Source organism: Dermacentor albipictus, chromosome 7 (assembly GCF_038994185.2).
Source record: "Dermacentor albipictus isolate Rhodes 1998 colony chromosome 7, USDA_Dalb.pri_finalv2, whole genome shotgun sequence".
Lineage (NCBI taxonomy): Eukaryota > Metazoa > Arthropoda > Arachnida > Ixodida > Ixodidae > Dermacentor > Dermacentor albipictus.
The window spans coordinates 81,669,621-81,695,461 of NC_091827.1; the positions used below are offsets into that span (position 1 = coordinate 81,669,621).

General features: G+C 46.2%; 1 protein-coding gene across 1 annotated transcript in view; it reads left to right on the forward strand.

Moving 5' to 3' along the window:
- The window catches only part of LOC139047857 (uncharacterized), an 88,732-nt gene that overhangs the window by 24,848 nt on the left and 38,043 nt on the right, over positions 1–25,841 (forward strand). Inside the window, exons 2-3 of the mRNA XM_070521998.1 lie at positions 11,055–11,155; positions 15,297–15,377. Of these exons, the coding sequence (XP_070378099.1) occupies positions 11,121–11,155; positions 15,297–15,377 (116 nt within the window). The 5' untranslated portion in view covers positions 11,055–11,120. The remainder of the gene's footprint in view (positions 1–11,054; positions 11,156–15,296; positions 15,378–25,841) is intronic.

The following is a 25,841-nucleotide window of genomic DNA, read 5'->3' on the forward strand; positions in this document are numbered from 1 at the left end:
AAACCTACGAAAAGGCCAAATTTCTGCCGCAGCAGTGAAGATTCTAAAAGAAATAACAAGACGCCAAGAACTACCTGACACCTACGTCGCATGGACCCCAGGCCACGAACACCTGGCAGGAAACGAAGCAGCACATGCTGCCGCCCGAGAGCATACCAGCCGGGATTTCCTGCCGCACGGTCTCCGGAAAGCGACGAGGGTGGAGGACATTCCCATCAACTACGCCGTAATATTGCAATAGTACCGACTGGAAAGAAGACCATATCCTCCACCTCATCCAAAATTAGGCAAGGAAGAAGCCACCGCCCTCCGCAGACTACAAACAAATGCGTATGTACATGGAATTATCATGCACCAAATGCACCCCACCAAATCCTCATACCTATGCCGGTATTGTGAGGTACCAGACACGCTCCCACACATGGTGTTGGTGTGCCCGCACCGAGAGAAAAACAGTGAAGATGATGCCTCAGAACCGCTACAAGCGATCGAAGAAACGTGGGAGGCATTGTTAAAGGCACAGAGCCTGGAAGATCAGCGAAGTCTGGTGGACCGGGCCTGGGCTGCAGCATTAGCCAACGGCTTTCTGGACTAAGAGAGCCGTCCACCTAGGGCGAAGAAAGGACACGGACACTTTCTCGCTGTTTCCTACAATAAACGTTCATTCCTCCTCCTCCTCCTTGACCTTGTACTTCTCCATCGTTCACACTGTCCACCTGCTGTTTACCCTTTTTGAATATACCTGCCGTACGCTACTATAATGCTACTAGTAAGACATATGCAAGTATTTCACACACTGCCCTGTTTACTCCCTCAGCATCCCCTGGTTTTCAAAACATTCTCACTAGGCTGGAAACACGCAAGGTTAACACAATGCAACACCAAATCCTTCCCTAAGCTACTATAACCTGTGTCAGAGAAAGTCTGGTGTTTGAGGTAAACTTCAGGCACTCACCGTGCCGAGGCAGCTGATGCCGGTCAATCCCGTAGCTGCCATCCACTGTTACGAATTTGCACCGCTGCCACCAATATTACGACTTTGAGGTGGTCCCGTAGCGCTCGTCACCCGTTTCGTGACGGAGCGTTGGTAGCGAAGACTCCGAGTCAGGCTTCGGTGAGAATAACAAAAGGGACTTTATACACTATATACAGGTCATTATACAAGACAGGATCGGATCGGCACTGGGGCCGAGAGCTCACAGCAAACGCGACTGTTCCCGCACGGCGACGTCCGGCGAGACTGCAACGCGTGACACATCTCACTCCAGTCGAGAGCGGCACTCAGCTCCCGGTGGGTCGGCGGATCCGGTTTTCCAGGCGCAGCGTCGGGCCTTATAATGCCCCGAGAAACCATTGTCACTCAAACGACCCAATACAAAGCCAGCACTCGACGGTCGTCCGAGAGGTCCAACCAGCGACCGCGCTGGCCACCCGGTTCAAAGTTGGCGCGCGCGTTGACCTCCTGGCAAAAGGAGGTACGGCGCCGGGCTGTCTGGCACTTGGTTGCACGTTTGAACATGTCGCTCGCCGATGCTTCTCCGCAGGACACCGTTGCCTGACAGCTCAGCATCTTGACTTGTCAAGGGAGAATTAGGGCGCTGTGCCTTTCGGCGCAGCCCCGGGTTTGTCCAAAGGGCGCTCGCAGGATAAATTCTGCATCTTGTAGATTCGGAATCCGGGCTGGTGGTAATGGCACAACAATATTCAAGAGTACGTCCCCCTTACGCGAGTGCCAGTGATAACGCTGGAAGGTTCAATGAGTGCGTTGCCAGGAGGGGGTGGGGCTTTATCATGGCCGGCTTACGTCCGTATAGGCGACAGGAATGTGTGCGCCGATCCCGGAATTTGTACGATACCGGGCTTAACAGCGGCGGAGGTGAAGTAGGCTTCAAGAATTCCGCCAGCTTCCATAAATAAGTTTAATATTTTGGGTACAGATAAAACCACATAAATTCTGCGTTGTAGGAGAAACACTGTATACATACTACGAAGTGCGCTTACTGTAGCAAATTGGCATTCATGCGCTTTATTTGTTTGAAATCCTGCTTGAAAGATAACGAAAGGGGGAAAGGGTGTGGCGACGGCTCCTGTGCACGTGGCCCGCGCTTCATTGGTTATAACGCCTCGCGCGTCGGAGGTGCCGGTGTGGCTACAGCAGCGGTTACGGCAGATGCATGGGAGGTGTGGTGACCGTGGCGGCATTTGTGTCTGCGTAGTGTGGTACCGTATTAAAAAAAATGTGTGATCTCATTACGTACGCAGTCCATGCACTGCAGCCTAAACACATTCGCTTGTATTCCGTCCCCATGTGAATGTTGTAGACCCGCGAATGTTTTCCGATGATCGCCGACTGTGCTCGCCACTATCATTGTGCGTTGAGTGTCACTTGCTTTTGCAGAAGTTCCCCCATCAAAGACTAAGAACTCCGCTTTGCTGAGTATCAATTTTAGCGGCATTTTTAACTTTCCGTTGCCCGCCACCACAATTTTCAACCAGCCACCGCAAGCTAAGTAAGGGGAAACGAACCAATTACAGAGGCTGGCACCACCCTCTTCATCCGGTTATCGATATTCAGTGCACTGGCTCAGCCCCATCGAATCCCTCTTCCCTTGAGCGTGCTCTTCGCGTCTTATCACCCATTTAGATAAGACAAGCCGCTCAGTCTAGACAACGTTGTTCGTTCTTAAAGCAAACAAAAGTGACCTGCTATAGACGAGGAGGAGCGCGTTTGATTGGCCTACTTAGACAACACTGCCGGGTCACCGCCCGATTCTTGCATCGGTGGTTACGCAAATTTCACGTCAGGAGATTGGAATAAATGCACATTGCAAAAGTTTTACGTTATAGGGCCCCAAGTCCCAGCATTAGACTTGGTGGTCATGTTTGTCCTCTGATTTCACAGGACATGCACGTGCGACCTAACTGCGTTATTCTAAGTCGTTCACTCGAAGGGAGAATCTAACACGACAAGAGAAACCATTCACGGTGGTGATTAGTTGCACTCATGGCGAGTATTATCAGATTCGAGAAAGGTCACTGGTACAGGATCTTAACTTTTTAACGTGTGGCACATCTTCTTGCGGAAGCAACAAATGTGATGCGTTCTATTGGACAGTAAGGTAGTCCTAAAGTCTTGACGTAAAACACTCACAGCAACTGATAAATTTTCCATGGTTAGCCGCCCTGGCAGTCCAGTGGCTACGGCGTGGCGCTGCCGAGCTTCACGTCGCAGGTTCAATACCAGCCAGGGTGGCCAAATTTCTATCGGGCTGGAATGCAACAACTCAACTATCGTGTATTGTGTGCGCATAAAAAAAATTGAGGTGTTTAAAGTTCATGCGGAGCCCTTCGCTATGATCCGCCTCATGATCAAATGGTAGTTTTAGCACTGTAAGCACATAAAAAGTTATATACTTAAACAGGAAATTTTCAGAGCAAATTGGTCAAGGTCGAAGCGTGCGTTGCCGCAAAGAGAGGCTCCGCTTAGGTTTCAGTTTAAAAAAAGCACGTGTGCTGGCAAAATGGTTCGGACGAACACCAAAAGGTGCAAAAGCGCGGAGGCTTAGCTTTGTTGATTCGTGGCAGTACAGCGCAATCCACTATTCATTATTCACCGGGCGATAGAGGGGCAGTTGTTGGATATTAAAGTCTTCCATTGCCGCACGGCGACGATGGTCCCGCTTCAGAAGTTGCAGCCGCCTCAGAAATGCTCCTCTTTTAATATGGCGGACGCAGCTAGTGTGTCCGCATCACTGTGAATTTTGAAAATCTGCTATTCCGAGTAGTTTAAGGAGTGAAGGTAAAATATTTATTGCACACATTCTTTGAGCAACCTCCATTATTTACGCTACAGCTTTATCTCCTGCTTAATTAAAATGTACTTCATGACATTACATTTTCCAGGCAATGCGAAAACAGCAGCCATACTGGATGCTCCAACGCAGCTACAATGACACCGTAAATGACGGCAAATCGAAGGTGTGCATACAAACTGCAGAAGAATCTTGCAATGAAGCATCTACAGGAGCTACTGCTACTAACTATACATTTTTACGGAAGTACAAGTTGAATGGTTGTGAGTGAGTACCTTGACAACATTTCGAAAGCTAAAAACTAAGTAGTCTTCCTTCTAAATGCAGTTAACTTAAGTATAAATAAATTTATGTGTGCACGAATAAATTAGCGTGACCTGTCACTCAAGTTGCTTGTTTCCGGCAGAATAGCGCGGCGTCCCACATAGAAGAAACGATGATTTTCAAAAGGCGATTCCTCTCACTTTTCTGGCTGTCAGTGAGCAGAACATACGAAATTATGAGCAGTTGAGCTATGTAAGATGGCCCAGTGACCGCACTGCTGCTACAGTGTCATTCACTCAATTTCTAGTGTACAATGGGCATTTCTAAAACAAATACTTCACATGACTGTTATGTTACTGCGGAACACTATTCTTTTTAAGTCTGTGATTGTGGGTGCAGTTCTAACAACATATTTTATTCCACCATCCAGATATTAGTCTTGTATATTAAAACGGGGTAGTACATACATAATAGTAATGTAGATACAGTAGCAATACTTATCTAACCCTTCATAATATGCATTTACTGAACATTGAGTATTGAGAACATTGAGAACAGGGAAGGTTTTTTTTTTTGACCACATACGCATCGGCAAAGCATCAATGAATTCTGGGGCCTTAAGATTTAAAACTATTTCAGCATGTTTTTATTTCTATGTCCAGACGTCAAATTTACGCCACCGTCGACGTAAGCATGGGGTGGTGACCTGCAGCGTTGTTTGAACCACCGCATAAAAAGCTGTCCTCGTTTGTAGGAAATCTCCTTTGTTTGATTTCAAAGCGAATAGCACTGACCAGTTTTACAGGTTCTTCTTATCTAATCGGCTGACAACAGGTGGAGACCAAGCAGAAATGGAGAGAGTTTCGGTGGAGCCGAGTGTTGAGTTGTGACAGTGCATAGCAGGATAAGGAAGGTGGTGCCGGAGTCAGCGAATGGCCCGCTTCCGCTTGCCTTGCCAGCGGTAGCTGGTTGAAAATAGCGGCGGTGTGCAATGGAAAGTTAACGATGTCGATGAAATGGAAGGTTAGCCAATAAGAATTGGCATAGTGATGTCGTATTCGTGCCAAAACGGTTCCACAACGCTATACTGGGGCTCTGTAACGTAGAACTACTACAGTGTTTTCATTCCAATTTAATGACGTCCAATTGGCGCAACCGCCGACGGAAGCATCCGGTGGTAACCCGCAACGTTGACTCAACAGCCCAATGAAATGCCGTCTATCATTTCCTACATCGAGCAGTTTCTTGTTTGTAATTGGCTTCCAGGAAGCGAGGAGCACGTTCAAGTGGAGAGGGTTTCGATGGGCCAAGCCAGCGCACTGAATGTAGATAACCGGATGAAGAGGGTAATGCCGGCGTGTACGATTGGTCCGCATTGCCTTACATAGCTTGCGGTGGCTGGTCGAAAATCGAGACGCGGTGCAACGGAAGGTTAAGAATGTCGCTAAAACGTAACCTCAGCAAGTAAAGATTGGCTGAGCGAGGTCGTAAACGTGCCAAGAGTGCTCGAAAACGTTACGCAGCCACGCAAGAAGCTTTATTATACGCAAATGAGCCCATGCTCTCCGAGAGGTGCGAGTACCCAGTGCCTGAGCAAATGGTGGCAGCAGTCTTTTATTCCTTTCGGAATGTGGCAGCCTGGGCTATTGGGAGGAAAATTCAGTTTCTTTCGGCATATTAATGCATCGTTAACGCGTACACGTCCTTTTGACGCAGTGAGATTTCACGGTTTTGTGACATCGCGTGACAGGCTGGTGAAGGGGGTGCAGCCCGAAAACTTTTGACAAATAACTGAGGGCTAATGAGAAATAACAATTTATTTTTTGTTTGGCCCAATCAAGCATAATCAGTGTGTACGCGAAATATTAGATGGGGAGATATCGCTGTTTTCGTGACGTTTCGTGACAGACAGGCGAAGTGGGGGTTGTGGGGTCCAGAAATATTTTTGACGAATCGCGGAGTGCTTATTGCAGAATTGGAATAGAAAAGTTTGGAATAGCTTTACATTATAGCACCCCTGCCTCGTAAAATTAATTTTAAACGAAACAAATGTGTTCTCGCCAGAAGCTCGGAGCAGCCATTGCCAAAGCTATTGGTTGGCACACGTATTCTATTCCTTTCGGAACAAGGCAGCGTTAGTCTATTCTAAAAGAATTCAGTTTTCTTCGGGATATTAGTTTATTTTAATGCGCATACGTAACCTACACGTGGTGAGAACTTATGGTTTTTTTTATGTGGGATGACAGAACGGCGATGTGGACGAAGTCCGAAACCTTTTGACCAATAGTCGAGGGCTAATGGCGGTAAGGCGTCGAATGAGAAATAACTAGTTTTCTTTTGTTCGGTCCAATGAAGCATGATCAGTGTGTACACGTCATATTAGATGGGGAGCTATCGCGCTTTTCGTCACGTCGCCTGATAGACAGGCAAAGCAGTGGTGCCCCCCGCCCCCAAATTTTGACCAATCGTGAAGGGTTGATTCCATAATTGTAATAAAATATTGAATCGCCGTCCCAAGCCTGCGAAGGCCGATGTCCAGCTCTGAGTGTAGTATGCTGAGGGTAGTGTGCAATGACAACCGCTGAGGGTAGCATGCAATGAATTATTGATCAATTCCTCCAAGACAATGCTCAGCCACCGGAGAATGTGGGCGTGCGGCCTTTCCCTGTGCAGGAATTCCAAGCCAATACGACCAGCCCCTGCCCGCCGACACTGGTCGTACTGCCATTTCTTTTGCCTTTGCCGCTCCTCGTATTCACACTGCTCCTCGGGAGTCTTCTAACTAGGCGCTGCCTACACATAGCGGTGCTGCAACAACAGTAAAATTAGTTGCTAGGCTTCTTATTTTAAATATAAAAGGTTAGTCACGTCGGTCTTCACGTCGCAATTTCGCGTCGTCGCGCCACCTTGCGCAACAGTAGTGTTTGCCGGGAAACGTGTACGGGGAGCGCTACGTGTTCGGAATTGTTGGCAGGAGGGCCTTATCAATAATTACATGGTTTAAATGCTTGTTATGTGCATGTTCTTCAATTGAAACGAATGCTGGGCTGTATGTTCTATGCGTGATGCCAAATGATGTATGCACTTTTCGCTTCATTCGCTGAAGGTATCTTTTTTTTTTCGTGAGGGCGACGCCACGAAAAATTCCCACCAACTATAAGCTAACTGCTTCGCTGTAAAACAGTTTGGAATAGCGTTACGGGAAAGCCCCCTTCAACCCCCCCCCCCCCCACTTCCATGGAACGATATTGCTTAAACTTTACGACTTAAACCCTGTTCCATCGTTTTACTGATGGTTCAAACTCTGCTTCGAAACGTTTATGGCGTTCTTAGCTCGTATCTTAGTCAGAATCAAAAAGTTACTGCTGCAGATAACGCCATTCTATCGCACTATCTGGGGTGCTTGAATACGCAGACATAGACAGACACGCAGACGTAGACAGACTTGGCGGCGGATGTTCGACGTCCGCCGCCAAGGAGTGCTGGCTAGCACTCCCAGGGTTCTACTAGGCCACATAAATACCAAAGAAAAGTGGATGGGGGAAACGGCTACGTGGTAGCTCATTTGGTCGACCATCGCGCGCGAAATGCGAAGGTTGTGGGATCATTCCCCACCTGCGGCAAGTTGTATTTTCAGCCACTTCCATTTACATTATTTATCGTTTCTTTATTTCATTTACTAAGCCCAAGTAATTTCCCCTATGTTGTCTGTCCTCAGTGTCAGTGTTTGTTGGCTTCTTATATAATGAGGTTGATTGCACTTCGCAGATTTCCGATTACCTGACTGATGATGGCATGGATGTGATTTATTGTAGAAAATCCCTTCCTGAAACCAGCCTGTTCTCATAGTTAACTGAAGTCAAGTGTTGCCCTGCTTTCATTGGGAATGATCTTAGTGAATATTTTATACATCACTGAAAGCAATTTTATACATCACTGAAAGCAACCTAATAGACCTATAGTTTGACAAGCGTTTAAAGCCTTCCTTCTTATGCATTACTATAATGCTGGTATTCTCCAATTTCTCTGTTTCACTTGAAGTCGTGAGGCATTGCGCACTAAGGGCCACAAGCTTTCTAAGCGTGATATCTCCTCAATCTTTGATTAAACCGACTGTTCTTCCATCATCTCCTGCCGTTTTTCCCTGGGTCATGTCCTGCAAAGCCCTTCTAACTTCATCGCTGATTATAGAAGGAAGCCTTTGTATCCTGCTCATCACTACTTCGAATGAAGGTAGCGTGGCTGCTCTGGGAACTCTACTGCAGGCGAGGACGGCAGAAAAATTGGTGGGATGATGAAATTAGGAAATTTACAGGCGCAAGTTGGAATCAGCTAGAGAAACACAAAGCTAATTGGAGATTGCTGGCAGGTGCCTTCGTCCGGCAGTGGACATAAATATAGAGTGATGATGATGATGATTATGATGATGATGATGATGATGATCAAAATGTTCATTCTTCCTAATTCTTGTACGCTAGGATAAAATGTACTCGTTCACATTGCGTGTGCATAAGGAAAGTGAACGGCGCCTGTGTAATATTAGTCTAGAACGTGAAGCCAAGCATAGCAGAAACATTCAGTTCCTTAAAACGCTCTCTTTTCGACCATAGCAAATCACTGAACTACCAGAAGTGGGGAAGGAATGCAAAAGTACGATGGGGGGAGGGGAGAAAACGGCGCAAGGACTGCTTTCCTAGGGCATGCTGCCGTTCCGAAATCACGGAAGGATAGAGTAGCATTCTAACTTGCATCCCTATATTTCGCAGGGTAGTAAAGAATTTTTCCTTGACCATTTTTACCTTTTCTTCTGCTTTTCTTATCTGCAGCCACTTGAAGAGTCGCATAAGAAATGCACACCTTGTTCATGCGTACCGCCCGAGTTTCTTTTTGTGGTGTATGAATTCCTAATCACTTTTAAAGAGAAAGGCGATGCGAGGTTGAGTGGTGACAGGGAGCTTTGCTGCAGAAGTGAAAGCGCTCCCATCCTTGTGTTTCGCTGAAAAGGGCCCTCCCGAGAGTTTTACATGCCGATTGGTGCCAGGCACATATAGTTTCTACCACGTTCCAACTGGGTGTGCACAATTGTGGAACCCTCCCGACAATGGCGCCAGAGAAAGGCCGCCCCAGCCGGACGTGCTGAATGTTCCTAGAATAATCGCACTAGGCACATGATCGAGTTCTTGTCGCATCTCGGCCGCCCTCCCAGGTTTCAAGGTGGGAGCGCCTCTGAGCACTCTGAAATTAAGCTTGGTGCTCTGAACGCACCAGGCAAATGTGTTCCGAGCGCTCGATTTCGGCCAGCCGAATGTAGACCACCCCGCGAGAGATCTCTCGAGCGCCTGAAAGGGACCTGTCAAATGTACCGTTAGTGCCACACATTAACAGTCATTGTGACTGATACGGCAGTCGGTGCTGGTTACGTCAGCTGACGCAACGCGTGACTCGATGATGGTTACCTTAACGGGCCCCCTGCACTCCAAATCGGCCAGCGCCTGTTGCCGCTTTGCCTGTGTACTTTTCGGAGAACGGTGTTGTGTGGGTGTACCAGAAAGAATTTGCGTGAAACGCTCATTCGTCGTCTAAAGTTGCGTAAATTGCATGTACCAGTGGCAGAATTTTATGCAGTGAGCACATTAAACACAGTTGCGTCACATCTTGTTAAACTAAACCAATGATATCGAAAGCAACATATATTTCGGCAAGGCTTTCCTCGTCCCACTAAACTTGAGGAATTTAGACACAATTTAGTTCTAGCAATAGATAGAAGGCAAGTAATTGATTGTATTTCTTTAGATTTTCGAAAACCGTTTGATGTTGGGGTTCATTATCTACTCACTAGTAAATTACATGCCTACAAATTGAACAGAAAGCTAATTGCATGGATATCTGCATATGTTTCATACAGACAACATTCTCTGTTTCTCAACGCCATCACTTCTGGTCTTGATGTGGTGATCTCTAGAGTGCCCAAGGCTCATTTCTGGGACCTCTCATATTTTGTTATACATCAATGTTATTGCTAGGTGTATTACGTGGACTTTCAGGATGTTCGCAGACTACGTTGTGCTTTGTGGAGTTAGTGGTAATGATTGTTATTTTTCTTCCCTTAAAAGTGATTTAGATAAAGTTTCATCTTGTTGCGCGAAAGGGTAAATTTTACATAACGTTTAAATATGTTGAAAGGTTACGTTTACAAGGAAACATTCATAAAAGTAATGTGAGTGTAACTAATATTAGTATACGCAAGGTTGGGGAATGCATGTGCGTTGGCGTTTTATTTACCTCAGGTTTAACATGCAACATGCATGCAGAGGAAATAAGAATAAAGGTTACACGTAAGTTTGGTTTCCTCCGTTGAAATTTCGGCCAATTACAAGGTAAACGAAAACAACGGCTGTATTTTGCTCACGTACGTACGGTACTTGAGTACACGTGTGTTTGTTGGCACCCTTATACTGATTCACCTGAAAAAGTCCAGAATATGGCAGTCCGATTGGCATTGGGAAATTACAACAAAGACCTCAGTATCACTGAAAGCAAGCGCTAACTTCAATAGCAGGATTTTGAAGTGCAGAAGAAAGAGCCTTAAACAAATTTTTTTAATTGTATACAATATTCTAAAGGAGGCATTGACAGAGAAAAGTGCATTAGGCCACCGTCGTATATGTGTGTGGAATGCTCTTCCGTCAACTACTGAAGGTATGGAGACCAATTATGAATTTTACCACCCTTTGTGTGTTTGAATAGAAAAACAATTTATGTAGCTATTTACGTACCCCCCTGCTGTAATCCCTGCAAGGGCGATGCAGGTGCCAAATAAATAAATAAAATGACCCTTTCATCTCATGTGAGACGCTCGTGTTCAAGCAAATAACAATGATGCAGCAATTGTTTTCTCAATCACCTAATGCGCAAAATGCCTTGTCTTTACTGTAATTTGTTTGCCTGATCATTGATGGTCCTTCGCCTCTCCCCCAGTTGGTTCTTTACCACGCACGACGCAAATTATTCAGTCACCTTTTCCGAAGATGCAGAAGCACTTGAATGCCTGTCTATGACCATGGAACCCATTACTCCAGGTAAGACAACATTCGGTGTACTTACATGTCAATCGGTTTACTTACACTCGTATGCTGCTTTCAATGGCGCTTTTATTCGAGAAAAGTGACTTACACAAAAAGCAAGTTTTATTTTACAGCAATTGACAAGTGAGTTTCAAGGCAAAAAAATTGGCACTTTGGTTGTTTATTGATTGGCATTTCCTGCCACCGACGCCACACGAAAATGTCTGTGGAACTCCCCTCATCAGCTTCGCTTTAAAACTGGAGGACGCTTACGCTTCGCCTTTAATAGCGAGACGCGACAGCATTCGAAGATCCCTGCCACGCTTCTCACGCTTCCCGGCAGTTGCAGCTTATGTAAGCGTAATGTTTACAGGGAAACGCCGGCGCCGAACGTGAAGCACGAACGCGCGCGTTCTGGTAGAAGCTATGCAGAATGCGCGCAAGATAACGTTGTCAGAACAATATGCAGTGCGTCGAAGTGCTTCCTTAGTTGTAGTAGCAGGTGCGTCAGCGACACCTTGTACTGGAATGTCCATTTGAATAGGAACGCACCTGCCATGTTAGAAACACCTCCATCGCAAAAAAATGTTGCGGCAGAGTTCATCTCACGATGACTGCCGATGGCAATGCATGTAGCAATCGCGCAACGTAGCGACACACTATATTTCTCAAGTCACGTTTACCTAACATCTGTGGTGGTCATTCTGAGAATTCCGTTGCTTCCGCTACACGAGACGTACTCCGGTATCGTGCTGATGGCAATCGCTTGCGGAGGTTGCCCATGAGCTTGGTGGCATGACGACCACTGAACGACGCCAGCGCGGTGACGACGACGGAATGGCGAATGAGGAATGACGTCGGTTAGACGACAAAGATGGCGTAACGGCGACGTCATGACCTTAATTAGATGACAATTCTTAAATTAGGACCACGGTAGAACGACGACAGCGTGTCGACGATGGTATGACAGCGCATCAAGACAGCCATTGTCTGACGATGGCGATAACACTACTGTAATATGAGCGCATTAATCCGTGAATTAAAAACACAAAAAAACAACACAAAGACCTGTTCAAGCGTAAAATCACATATATATATATATATATATATATATATATATATATATATATATATATATATATACACACACACACAGTGAAGTAGACGCGTGCATGAAGCGGTTTAGTGACGATGCGGCCGGGGTCCGGCCTTCATCAGATATATATATATATATATATATATATATATATATATATATATATATATATATATATATATATATATATATATATATATATATATATATATATATATATATATATAAACTACATTATCAGAAGATGTCTGGTCGTAGCAAAGGGGAATAACATGTGAGAAAGCGGATGAGCTAAGTTCTATGGTCATGTCACAGACACGCAACAGACACTAATTATACAATATTCGTCACTTGCAATGAGGAACATCAAGATGCCAGTGTGTGATGGCTTTGTGTTGCTTACGTATTTATAATGCAATGACATTGTAACAATGTCTTGACGATTACGGCTTGGGGACAGTGAGAGGCTTGTCATACTTTTTGATATAACTGACTTATAGTCATACTTGCGCGAAATAAATCACGCAAACGTTATGCAACAAGCCTGGCACAGCGACAATTTTCCAGGATTCTGAAGACACAAAGCGATTATATTAGACTCACTTGACGTTCAGTTTCATTGACTAACGACGAAGGCTCCGTATAGTTTTTGTACAGCTTCAAAGACATGATCAGATATTGCCAATGATGAGGTTGGCAAATGTGTCATGCACATTCGAGCTGAGATCGGAGAAAATTTCGGTAATCAAGTTTGCGGATAACAACAAAATGTGCCGCGAAAATTTCGTTATAAGTACTTGAGAGTACGGGATGCCTGAATTTCAATAATAAGCTAAAACCTTAATTTATAACAACGTATTTCCCAAAACTAAACCTTCAGCTGAAAATAAGCCCTTGTAGTGTGTGCTCTCGCCGCAAAGGCATCCAAAAGCCGCGTGTAAATGGCAGGAGCGTATCGTATTGATTTCTTGTATCGCATGCACTCATGCACCACCCTTTACAAGAATTCGCATTTCTCGCCCAGCAAACTAACGCCGCCTAGTGCCATATTTTAAAGTTAGCGCTCACACTTCTGATAAACCTGCTCTACTGTTGCGTTGCGAAATGCACCTAAACAGTCCGTAGGGTGACGGTTACATACCTCAAGTTCTTTTACCACGTGGACAAATTTACGCGACGCACTGCCTTGAATCATAATAATAAAATTTCACATCGTGTCAGCTGCAGCAGTACTGTTCAGTGGTAGCCGAGTGTGACCATCTCGGTTTCTGTAAACTCAAAGTGTACTAGGCAACGATAATACCACGAATCAACTCGCCGATGTTAGTGCCTTTTTGTCATTTATTATTCACAAAGATGACACTGTTTCAAACGCTTCATGTACTCATGAGTGAGAAGAAACTGTGTGAGACGTGCTTCCTAAGCCACCATTCTTTGGGTTCATGTCCCGCAGTGCGGCAACGGCCGCCGCCGGTTGGTTGGCCAGTTGTCATCCCGCAGCGAATGCTTTCCCATAATTCCTGATACGTTGTGCTTCTGTTTGCCTGCGCCGCTGAAATGCGCATTCTCTATCCCAAGCTATCCCGGTTTGGCACGTTAGATGCGATACGCCTTCCTAGTGAATTATATCGTTTGCCTCAAATGTGACACGCTTGAAAGTTGATGCGATACGCTTCTGTCGTATATATGTACACGCTGCTATGGTTTTGCTTGTTGAAAGAAAATGGGCTGCGAAACTACCAAGAGTGAAAATGTGGACAGGATAAGGCGGTGTCTATGAACACAAGTTTTATTACACCATCACAATGTACGTGTGAAGGGAACGAAGAGAAAAGGAATGCCATGAAAAGAAGTGCACGATAACCGCCATAACACGTCACCAGTGCCTAAAAATGGCCTCGACGATAACGAACTGATAGCCTTCTAGCGTTTAGTGGCGAATATAGGTTTTTCTTCCTAAAGTCTAATCATTAAGCTGAGGCTGTTCTTTTCTAATAGCGTACTACAACTTGCAGAATTCTGTTGACAGGGCAACGAAAAAAACAAACACCTTCATGGGGCACTAATGTAATACCTCGCTGGGCAGCTGTCTTCGTCCTTGTGCTCCTTTTGTACTGGTCGGAGACTCTTGTGGGTCATCAGTTATTTAGATGAAACACCCTTCTTAGTTACTGACTTTTTCGGGAACAAGAAACGCATGTGTGCCATTTCTGTGCATTTAGTAACACATAATATTGTTGAATACAGGGAACATTTCTGTTAGCCGTGCAACACTTAGGAACCACATCTGCGGTGATGTTTACTTGCTCGCAGAAAACTCCTAGTGCTTGATGAATGGCTGCCAGCTTACTTTGCGGGGCGGTTACCAATTAAAATATATTGTAGAGGTCAAACAAAATTTGATGTTTGCACATAGCTTCTTTCCCCTTTCGCATCCTCTGTTCGCATTTTTATTCATGTTTCCTATCTAATTCATCATGCATACTAACGCAATTTAAGGACACACCAATGTGCAGAAGGGTACGTGAGAATTCTTCAGATTCGCCTTCTTCTCATCCAGTGTTCGGACTAACATAGGCGTTATTATTATACGTCTAAACTAAGAAATCGCTAGAAATAAGATTGCGCTATAAAATACGTGGGAGGTTGCTAAGTGGGCAAGAAATTGCAAAGACACCTTGTGCATTGTGTAATCAGCATATAATTTAATTTTTAACTTACCACTTTCTTTACAATTGTGTCGACATGGAAGATTCGGCACCTCGTTTTTCTGTTAAAATTTTGTGGGACACTATCTCTAACTGATCACGAATTCTTGTATTGCCTTCATATATTGAGTAAATGGCTATATCAGCCTTTGAATTTATGTCATCAATTGCAGCGCAATTCAAATGTTTTAGTAGGGTGCCAGTTTATACTCAAGAATGATTTTTATGTGCATGACTGATATGTAAAAAAAACATAGAAAAAACTAGACAGGCTCTGCATCTATGCTTTAATACATGAGAAGTACGTAATAGAAATATGTTAAAGAATTTTTGTCACCTTTTCTTTGCCAAGGCACGGGGAATTCTACAACCTACAAATTCCAGTATTGGAACGAAACGGAGAAGTGTTTTGTTCTGACTTCGACAGTAAACGGTAAGCGCAAAAAACAAGCTTTTAAATTGCCTTTCTAAATTCCTTTTCTAGCATTCCTCAGACAAGCACCCAGTATTACGAGTTACTTACCGACTGTTGCTTCTATTGATTTACGAGACCAGATAACGCGATTTATTTATTATATATGCTAGGAACGGGGTCATTGCACGCCAAATCAACCAGCACTTTTTCGACCGTCACGGATATAGTCGAAAAAAATTTCCACACGGTTCGTTATAGTAGAAAAGTCATTCTCCTCATTTATATTACTTCGCAAATATTTTCTAGCATTCTGGCGAAAATGTATTGTTCTTGTACAGCTGAGCTCGAAGGCACCAATCAACACTTTCTTCAAAGGCACGTTGTACGATCCACACGTTCAAGCGGTGTGTATGTCAAGACAATGAAATGGTCAAGCAAAATAACCAAGTTTTGAAATATGTGAGCACTTCGAATGCTTTTGACACCGGAAAGAACGAGCAAAATTACAATTTTTTCTCATAGCGTTGTAAAATCCCGAAGGCACAATGCGCATTTAGAATGGCAGCCAGGTTAACATAGTATATCCGATATGTATCCGGCGCAGTTTCACCCAAAAGGCGAAGCATCGATTGCCATAGCAAATTAGCAGACAGCCGTACGAATAAGAAAAATACTTTTATTGGCCGTATCAAATGTAAACATTCCCTTGCTAACTAAATTATTAGGCATTCCGCGTGCACAGCAATCATGAACACATAACATTCGATGACTGCGGATACTCGCTGTCAGAACGCTGCCGTGAGGAAACGCGGCAGCAGCAGCGAGTGAAGTGAAATTCGTGCTGTCTATAGGCTTTTTCATATGGCACGATTGGGACGAAAAAGAGCGTTCTGCCGCGCACGTCGCAAAGCGATTTCCGCTGACAGCTTTCACGTGCATTTGCAGCAGCGCGATTTCTGTCGCAACAATGCTCAAGGTTGCCCCCTGCTCACGAAGTATGCATGCCTGCATCGTTAAATAAAAACATGGAAACTGGTCAAATATTCGGATTTTCCTATTATTATTCGATAATAGAATACGTACACCATTTCTTAACGTTGAAAAGCGTTGAGATTTTACAACATCTTGCAGATACGGTGAGGGAGGTGCTGCACAACACCGCAAGTATGAACGTGCGGCTTGTGCGGCGTCGGTGGGGAGGTTCCGTTTAGTACATTCTTGTTTCGTTGTTACTATGGAAGCCACAACTTTTTTTCCTGGATGATCGAGTATTTGCTATTGCAGAAGAACAAGATACTATTGAGTGTGCATGTATAAGCAGCAGGCACAATTTGTAGCGATGAAAAGGTTGACGACGGTGGCGATCAAGTGGATACGTGCCTCACGTTCAAGCGGCGTCCTTCTCCCGACCTTGATAGCGTGCAGTTTCTCCTTTTAAACGAGTTGTGTAAGCGTAAGAAAAGAAAAATGTTTATGAAGCTCCTAAGCCGCAAACGGTGGTGGATACACCCCATTAAAACATAGCTAAAACAGGCACGCGACATTGCTCCACAGAGCTACCAACGCGCGGTAAAGCAGGAAACAGCCTATTTTGACAGCGCTTTGCTCCGTCACACTCATTGCCCCTCACACATCGCGCTGATCGCTGCGACTCAGCGACGGCGCGACCAACTTGTTGGAATCCAGTCGCGGAGAGCCCACGACGTTGCGGCGGTCGCTGAGCGATGGAATTCGCCTTGTCGCTGACCGAAAATCGCATTCGCATTCGTCCCTCTCGTGTGGACGAGATTGAGCCGCGATCGCCGGCTCCCTTTGCACGCTTTCACTCGCGCATGCGCCGTAGGGCGCGCGGCCACGATGTTATCGACCTTCGACTTAATAAGGAACCTCACAGCGACGCCGACGGCAGAAGTGCGGTTGGAGTGTCCATGTAATTGTTATCGCAATAATTTTTAAAGCTTTCAGGGTTCAGCAGATCACCTGAAAGCAAAGTGGAAAGTGTCAACTTTTTGCAAACAGCATCGTGTTTACGGTCCAAAATGTTGCTTTGTCAGTCGGCCTAATGATAACCGTTGCGATCGGTAAACAGACACTCTCCTCCTCGGCCACTTGCCGTATCCTCTCGCATTCTCCCGTAAAATCACTCGAGGAGGCGAAAGACGGGTGAACAACGTCCATAGTTGCTGCAGAGTCCCGAAGTACTCAGCACTATTTACCGTTTACCTTAATTTCCTGCATATACGGCTCCAATAGTCGTATGGTTTTGTGAGTTTCCTGTATTGTTGCAAAAGCAATTTTCTCTTGGCAGTCCGCAGCGATGTGCCGTTGCTTTTTGCAATTGTAGCAGGTTAACGGTTTCCGTTTTTCAAAAGAACGCGTCGTATTGTTTCGCTGTTTTGTTGCAAAAGCAATTTTCTCTGGGCAGTTCGCAGCGATGTGCCCTTGGTTTTTGCAATTGTAACAAGTTAATGGCTTCCGTTTTTCGGGCTTCCCGGAAAAACCATCTCTCCTATCTGCTTTTTCTACGCGCACTGCCTTGCTGTGCAAGCTGCGGCAGGTGCAATACTCTTCCGCTAACTCTGCTGCCTTGCTTAGCTTAACCTCATTTAGCCTATCTTGCAGCCATAGCCTGACATCCTCATCAATGCAACGGTAGAACTGCTCCAACGCGATGCATTCGACGATTGTGTCGCGGTCGTCGTAAACCTCTTCGCCCTTCAGCCATTCCACAAGGTCGGCTTTTAGACGAAACGTGAAGTCAACATTCGACTCCCTGCCCTTTTTTGCATACCGGAACCTCTGCCGGAAAGCTTCGGGCGACAATTTGTACTTCCACAGTAGCGCTTCCTTCACATCATTGTAGCTCTCAAACGCCTCTTTCGATAAGCAAGTTATTACGTCTGATGCCTCCCCAGGAAGCAAGGCTAACAGATTCTGTGCCCAGAGGGATCGCTCAATGCTATTCCGTTCGCACACGTGCTCAAATTTCACTAGGTATTTAGCCATACCCTCTCTGACGACAAAGGGTGGAAGCTGATCGCGTATTCTTGGACCGTTACAAGTGAGACTAGGCGCCGGCGAGCTATTTCGGGTTTCCAGCTCTTTCATTTTAAGCTCCTGCTCACGTCGCTCCTTCTCTTTCCTTTCCTCCTCGCGACGTTCCTTCTCCCTTTTTTCCTAGTCGTGACGTTCCTTTTCTGCCTGCCACTCCCGACGTTCCTTTTCTTTCCTTTCCTCCCTTTCGCGACCTTCACTGATATCCGCCCAGGCCTCTTCGGCTTCCTCAGCCGTTACGTCCCCAGTCCTCATGACCTCAAGGATCGCATTCTTTCTTTTGGTTGAGGCCAACTCAATGCGGTGGGTATAGGCAACATCCGAAGCGACAAGTTCGAAATGCCCAACAAAGGAACTCCACAAGGGTCAGTCATTTCACCTTTGCTGTTCAATCTCGCAATGATTAAGCTGCCACAACAACTCGATGGCATCGAAGATTTAAGCCATGCAATATACGCCGACGATATAACGTTATGGACAAAAGCGTCCACAACCGGCCAACAGCAAACTACCCTCCAAGAGGCAATCGATCAGATAGAACAGTACCTCTCAAAATGCGGTCTCCAGTGCGCCCCCGAAAAAGCTGAGCTACTTATACTCAAGGCAAGGACCCGGGGAAGACCACCAGGCTACGTCGCTCCAGATACCAACGTCAGACTCAGTGGAATCTATATCCCTCAAGTTGGCTCCCTCCGCGTCCTTGGCCTCACAATACATAAAGACGGTTCTGGGGCAGCTACACTTCCGAAGCTTCAGAAGACCCTAACACAAGTAACCCATCTCATTCGGCGTATAACCACCCAAAGAAGAGGACTTAGAGAGCAAGAAACCGTCCAATTAATCCAAGCACTCCTGATAAGCCGGATCACATATGGCACCCCGTATCTACTCCTCAAGGAAGCTGAAATTGAAAAACTCAACATCATCACCAGAAAAACAATCAAGAGCGCACTAGGACTCCCCAGTACGACCTCAACCACGACACTCCTCAAACTTGGCCTCCATAACACCTGGGAAGAAATGAGCGAAGCGCACAGAGCCAGCCAGCTGGAACGCCTTAAGCTGACTCAAACAGGCAGAGCAGCACTTCGCAAGCTCGCATACAGCGAAAACTTCATAGCAGACTCAGACGCGAAAGCCCGATTGCCGCCACTTCTTCGTGACTCTATCTCAGTCGCTCCAATACCTCGCAACATGCATGCAACATACCACAAAGACAGAAGACAAGTAAGCGTTAGAGCTCTGAGCAAGAAATACTCAAAGAACCCGAACACAAGATATACAGATGCGGCAAAATACCCAGGTAGAAGAGCATACCCAATTACCGTGACCAACAACCAAGGGAAGGAGCTAACCGCTGCCACCATACCGGCCAGAAATCCAAAAACGGCGGAGGAAGTGGCCATCGTCCTCGGCATCGCCACGTGCAAAGACACAGCAATCATCTTGAGCGACTCCCAAACGGCATGTAGAAACCTACGAAAAGGCCAAATTTCTGCCGCAGCAGTGAAGATTCTAAAAGAAATAACAAGACGCCAAGAACTACCTGACACCTACGTCGCATGGACCCCAGGCCACGAACACCTGGCAGGAAACGAAGCAGCACATGCTGCCGCCCGAGAGCATACCAGCCGGGATTTCCTGCCGCACGGTCTCCGGAAAGCGACGAGGGTGGAGGACATTCCCATCAACTACGCCGTAATATTGCAATAGTACCGACTGGAAAGAAGACCATATCCTCCACCTCATCCAAAATTAGGCAAGGAAGAAGCCACCGCCCTCCGCAGACTACAAACAAATGCGTATGTACATGGAATTATCATGCACCAAATGCACCCCACCAAATCCTCATACCTATGCCGGTATTGTGAGGTACCAGACACGCTCCCACACATGGTGTTGGTGTGCCCGCACCGAGAGAAAAACAGTGAAGATGATGCCTCAGAACCGCTACAAGCGATCGAAGAAACGTGGGAGGCATTGTTAAAGGCACAGAGCCTGGAAGATCAGCGAAGTCTGGTGGACCGGGCCTGGGCTGCAGCATTAGCCAACGGCTTTCTGGACTAAGAGAGCCGTCCACCTAGGGCGAAGAAAGGACACGGACACTTTCTCGCTGTTTCCTACAATAAACGTTCATTCCTCCTCCTCCTCCTTGACCTTGTACTTCTCCATCGTTCACACTGTCCACCTGCTGTTTACCCTTTTTGAATATACCTGCCGTACGCTACTATAATGCTACTAGTAAGACATATGCAAGTATTTCACACACTGCCCTGTTTACTCCCTCAGCATCCCCTGGTTTTCAAAACATTCTCACTAGGCTGGAAACACGCAAGGTTAACACAATGCAACACCAAATCCTTCCCTAAGCTACTATAACCTGTGTCAGAGAAAGTCTGGTGTTTGAGGTAAACTTCAGGCACTCACCGTGCCGAGGCAGCTGATGCCGGTCAATCCCGTAGCTGCCATCCACTGTTACGAATTTGCACCGCTGCCACCAATATTACGACTTTGAGGTGGTCCCGTAGCGCTCGTCACCCGTTTCGTGACGGAGCGTTGGTAGCGAAGACTCCGAGTCAGGCTTCGGTGAGAATAACAAAAGGGACTTTATACACTATATACAGGTCATTATACAAGACAGGATCGGATCGGCACTGGGGCCGAGAGCTCACAGCAAACGCGACTGTTCCCGCACGGCGACGTCCGGCGAGACTGCAACGCGTGACACATCTCACTCCAGTCGAGAGCGGCACTCAGCTCCCGGTGGGTCGGCGGATCCGGTTTTCCAGGCGCAGCGTCGGGCCTTATAATGCCCCGAGAAACCATTGTCACTCAAACGACCCAATACAAAGCCAGCACTCGACGGTCGTCCGAGAGGTCCAACCAGCGACCGCGCTGGCCACCCGGTTCAAAGTTGGCGCGCGCGTTGACCTCCTGGCAAAAGGAGGTACGGCGCCGGGCTGTCTGGCACTTGGTTGCACGTTTGAACATGTCGCTCGCCGATGCTTCTCCGCAGGACACCGTTGCCTGACAGCTCAGCATCTTGACTTGTCAAGGGAGAATTAGGGCGCTGTGCCTTTCGGCGCAGCCCCGGGTTTGTCCAAAGGGCGCTCGCAGGATAAATTCTGCATCTTGTAGATTCGGAATCCGGGCTGGTGGTAATGGCACAACAATATTCAAGAGTACGTCCCCCTTACGCGAGTGCCAGTGATAACGCTGGAAGGTTCAATGAGTGCGTTGCCAGGAGGGGGTGGGGCTTTATCATGGCCGGCTTACGTCCGTATAGGCGACAGGAATGTGTGCGCCGATCCCGGAATTTGTACGATACCGGGCTTAACAGCGGCGGAGGTGAAGTAGGCTTCAAGAATTCCGCCAGCTTCCATAAATAAGTTTAATATTTTGGGTACAGATAAAACCACATAAATTCTGCGTTGTAGGAGAAACACTGTATACATACTACGAAGTGCGCTTACTGTAGCAAATTGGCATTCATGCGCTTTATTTGTTTGAAATCCTGCTTGAAAGATAACGAAAGGGGGAAAGGGTGTGGCGACGGCTCCTGTGCACGTGGCCCGCGCTTCATTGGTTATAACGCCTCGCGCGTCGGAGGTGCCGGTGTGGCTACAGCAGCGGTTACGGCAGATGCATGGGAGGTGTGGTGACCGTGGCGGCATTTGTGTCTGCGTAGTGTGGTACCGTATTAAAAAAAATGTGTGATCTCATTACGTACGCAGTCCATGCACTGCAGCCTAAACACATTCGCTTGTATTCCGTCCCCATGTGAATGTTGTAGACCCGCGAATGTTTTCCGATGATCGCCGACTGTGCTCGCCACTATCATTGTGCGTTGAGTGTCACTTGCTTTTGCAGAAGTTCCCCCATCAAAGACTAAGAACTCCGCTTTGCTGAGTATCAATTTTAGCGGCATTTTTAACTTTCCGTTGCCCGCCACCACAATTTTCAACCAGCCACCGCAAGCTAAGTAAGGGGAAACGAACCAATTACAGAGGCTGGCACCACCCTCTTCATCCGGTTATCGATATTCAGTGCACTGGCTCAGCCCCATCGAATCCCTCTTCCCTTGAGCGTGCTCTTCGCGTCTTATCACCCATTTAGATAAGACAAGCCGCTCAGTCTAGACAACGTTGTTCGTTCTTAAAGCAAACAAAAGTGACCTGCTATAGACGAGGAGGAGCGCGTTTGATTGGCCTACTTAGACAACACTGCCGGGTCACCGCCCGATTCTTGCATCGGTGGTTACGCAAATTTCACGTCAGGAGATTGGAATAAATGCACATTGCAAAAGTTTTACGTTATAGGGCCCCAAGTCCCAGCATTAGACTTGGTGGTCATGTTTGTCCTCTGATTTCACAGGACATGCACGTGCGACCTAACTGCGTTATTCTAAGTCGTTCACTCGAAGGGAGAATCTAACACGACAAGAGAAACCATTCACGGTGGTGATTAGTTGCACTCATGGCGAGTATTATCAGATTCGAGAAAGGTCACTGGTACAGGATCTTAACTTTTTAACGTGTGGCACATCTTCTTGCGGAAGCAACAAATGTGATGCGTTCTATTGGACAGTAAGGTAGTCCTAAAGTCTTGACGTAAAACACTCACAGCAACTGATAAATTTTCCATGGTTAGCCGCCCTGGCAGTCCAGTGGCTACGGCGTGGCGCTGCCGAGCTTCACGTCGCAGGTTCAATACCAGCCAGGGTGGCCAAATTTCTATCGGGCTGGAATGCAACAACTCAACTATCGTGTATTGTGTGCGCATAAAAAAAATTGAGGTGTTTAAAGTTCATGCGGAGCCCTTCGCTATGATCCGCCTCATGATCAAATGGTAGTTTTAGCACTGTAAGCACATAAAAAGTTATATACTTAAACAGGAAATTTTCAGAGCAAATTGGTCAAGGTCGAAGCGTGCGTTGCCGCAAAGAGAGGCTCCGCTTAGGTTTCAGTTTAAAAAAAGCACGTGTGCTGGCAAAATGGTTCGGACGAACACCAAAAGGTGCAAAAGCGCGGAGGCTTAGCTTTGTTGATTCGTGGCAGTACAGCGCAATCCACTATTCATTATTCACCGGGCGATAGAGGGGCAGTTGTTGGATATTAAAGTCTTCCATTGCCGCACGGCGACGATGGTCCCGCTTCAGAAGTTGCAGCCGCCTCAGAAATGCTCCTCTTTTAATATGGCGGACGCAGCTAGTGTGTCCGCATCACTGTGAATTTTGAAAATCTGCTATTCCGAGTAGTTTAAGGAGTGAAGGTAAAATATTTATTGCACACATTCTTTGAGCAACCTCCATTATTTACGCTACAGCTTTATCTCCTGCTTAATTAAAATGTACTTCATGACATTACATTTTCCAGGCAATGCGAAAACAGCAGCCATACTGGATGCTCCAACGCAGCTACAATGACACCGTAAATGACGGCAAATCGAAGGTGTGCATACAAACTGCAGAAGAATCTTGCAATGAAGCATCTACAGGAGCTACTGCTACTAACTATACATTTTTACGGAAGTACAAGTTGAATGGTTGTGAGTGAGTACCTTGACAACATTTCGAAAGCTAAAAACTAAGTAGTCTTCCTTCTAAATGCAGTTAACTTAAGTATAAATAAATTTATGTGTGCACGAATAAATTAGCGTGACCTGTCACTCAAGTTGCTTGTTTCCGGCAGAATAGCGCGGCGTCCCACATAGAAGAAACGATGATTTTCAAAAGGCGATTCCTCTCACTTTTCTGGCTGTCAGTGAGCAGAACATACGAAATTATGAGCAGTTGAGCTATGTAAGATGGCCCAGTGACCGCACTGCTGCTACAGTGTCATTCACTCAATTTCTAGTGTACAATGGGCATTTCTAAAACAAATACTTCACATGACTGTTATGTTACTGCGGAACACTATTCTTTTTAAGTCTGTGATTGTGGGTGCAGTTCTAACAACATATTTTATTCCACCATCCAGATATTAGTCTTGTATATTAAAACGGGGTAGTACATACATAATAGTAATGTAGATACAGTAGCAATACTTATCTAACCCTTCATAATATGCATTTACTGAACATTGAGTATTGAGAACATTGAGAACAGGGAAGGTTTTTTTTTTTGACCACATACGCATCGGCAAAGCATCAATGAATTCTGGGGCCTTAAGATTTAAAACTATTTCAGCATGTTTTTATTTCTATGTCCAGACGTCAAATTTACGCCACCGTCGACGTAAGCATGGGGTGGTGACCTGCAGCGTTGTTTGAACCACCGCATAAAAAGCTGTCCTCGTTTGTAGGAAATCTCCTTTGTTTGATTTCAAAGCGAATAGCACTGACCAGTTTTACAGGTTCTTCTTATCTAATCGGCTGACAACAGGTGGAGACCAAGCAGAAATGGAGAGAGTTTCGGTGGAGCCGAGTGTTGAGTTGTGACAGTGCATAGCAGGATAAGGAAGGTGGTGCCGGAGTCAGCGAATGGCCCGCTTCCGCTTGCCTTGCCAGCGGTAGCTGGTTGAAAATAGCGGCGGTGTGCAATGGAAAGTTAACGATGTCGATGAAATGGAAGGTTAGCCAATAAGAATTGGCATAGTGATGTCGTATTCGTGCCAAAACGGTTCCACAACGCTATACTGGGGCTCTGTAACGTAGAACTACTACAGTGTTTTCATTCCAATTTAATGACGTCCAATTGGCGCAACCGCCGACGGAAGCATCCGGTGGTAACCCGCAACGTTGACTCAACAGCCCAATGAAATGCCGTCTATCATTTCCTACATCGAGCAGTTTCTTGTTTGTAATTGGCTTCCAGGAAGCGAGGAGCACGTTCAAGTGGAGAGGGTTTCGATGGGCCAAGCCAGCGCACTGAATGTAGATAACCGGATGAAGAGGGTAATGCCGGCGTGTACGATTGGTCCGCATTGCCTTACATAGCTTGCGGTGGCTGGTCGAAAATCGAGACGCGGTGCAACGGAAGGTTAAGAATGTCGCTAAAACGTAACCTCAGCAAGTAAAGATTGGCTGAGCGAGGTCGTAAACGTGCCAAGAGTGCTCGAAAACGTTACGCAGCCACGCAAGAAGCTTTATTATACGCAAATGAGCCCATGCTCTCCGAGAGGTGCGAGTACCCAGTGCCTGAGCAAATGGTGGCAGCAGTCTTTTATTCCTTTCGGAATGTGGCAGCCTGGGCTATTGGGAGGAAAATTCAGTTTCTTTCGGCATATTAATGCATCGTTAACGCGTACACGTCCTTTTGACGCAGTGAGATTTCACGGTTTTGTGACATCGCGTGACAGGCTGGTGAAGGGGGTGCAGCCCGAAAACTTTTGACAAATAACTGAGGGCTAATGAGAAATAACAATTTATTTTTTGTTTGGCCCAATCAAGCATAATCAGTGTGTACGCGAAATATTAGATGGGGAGATA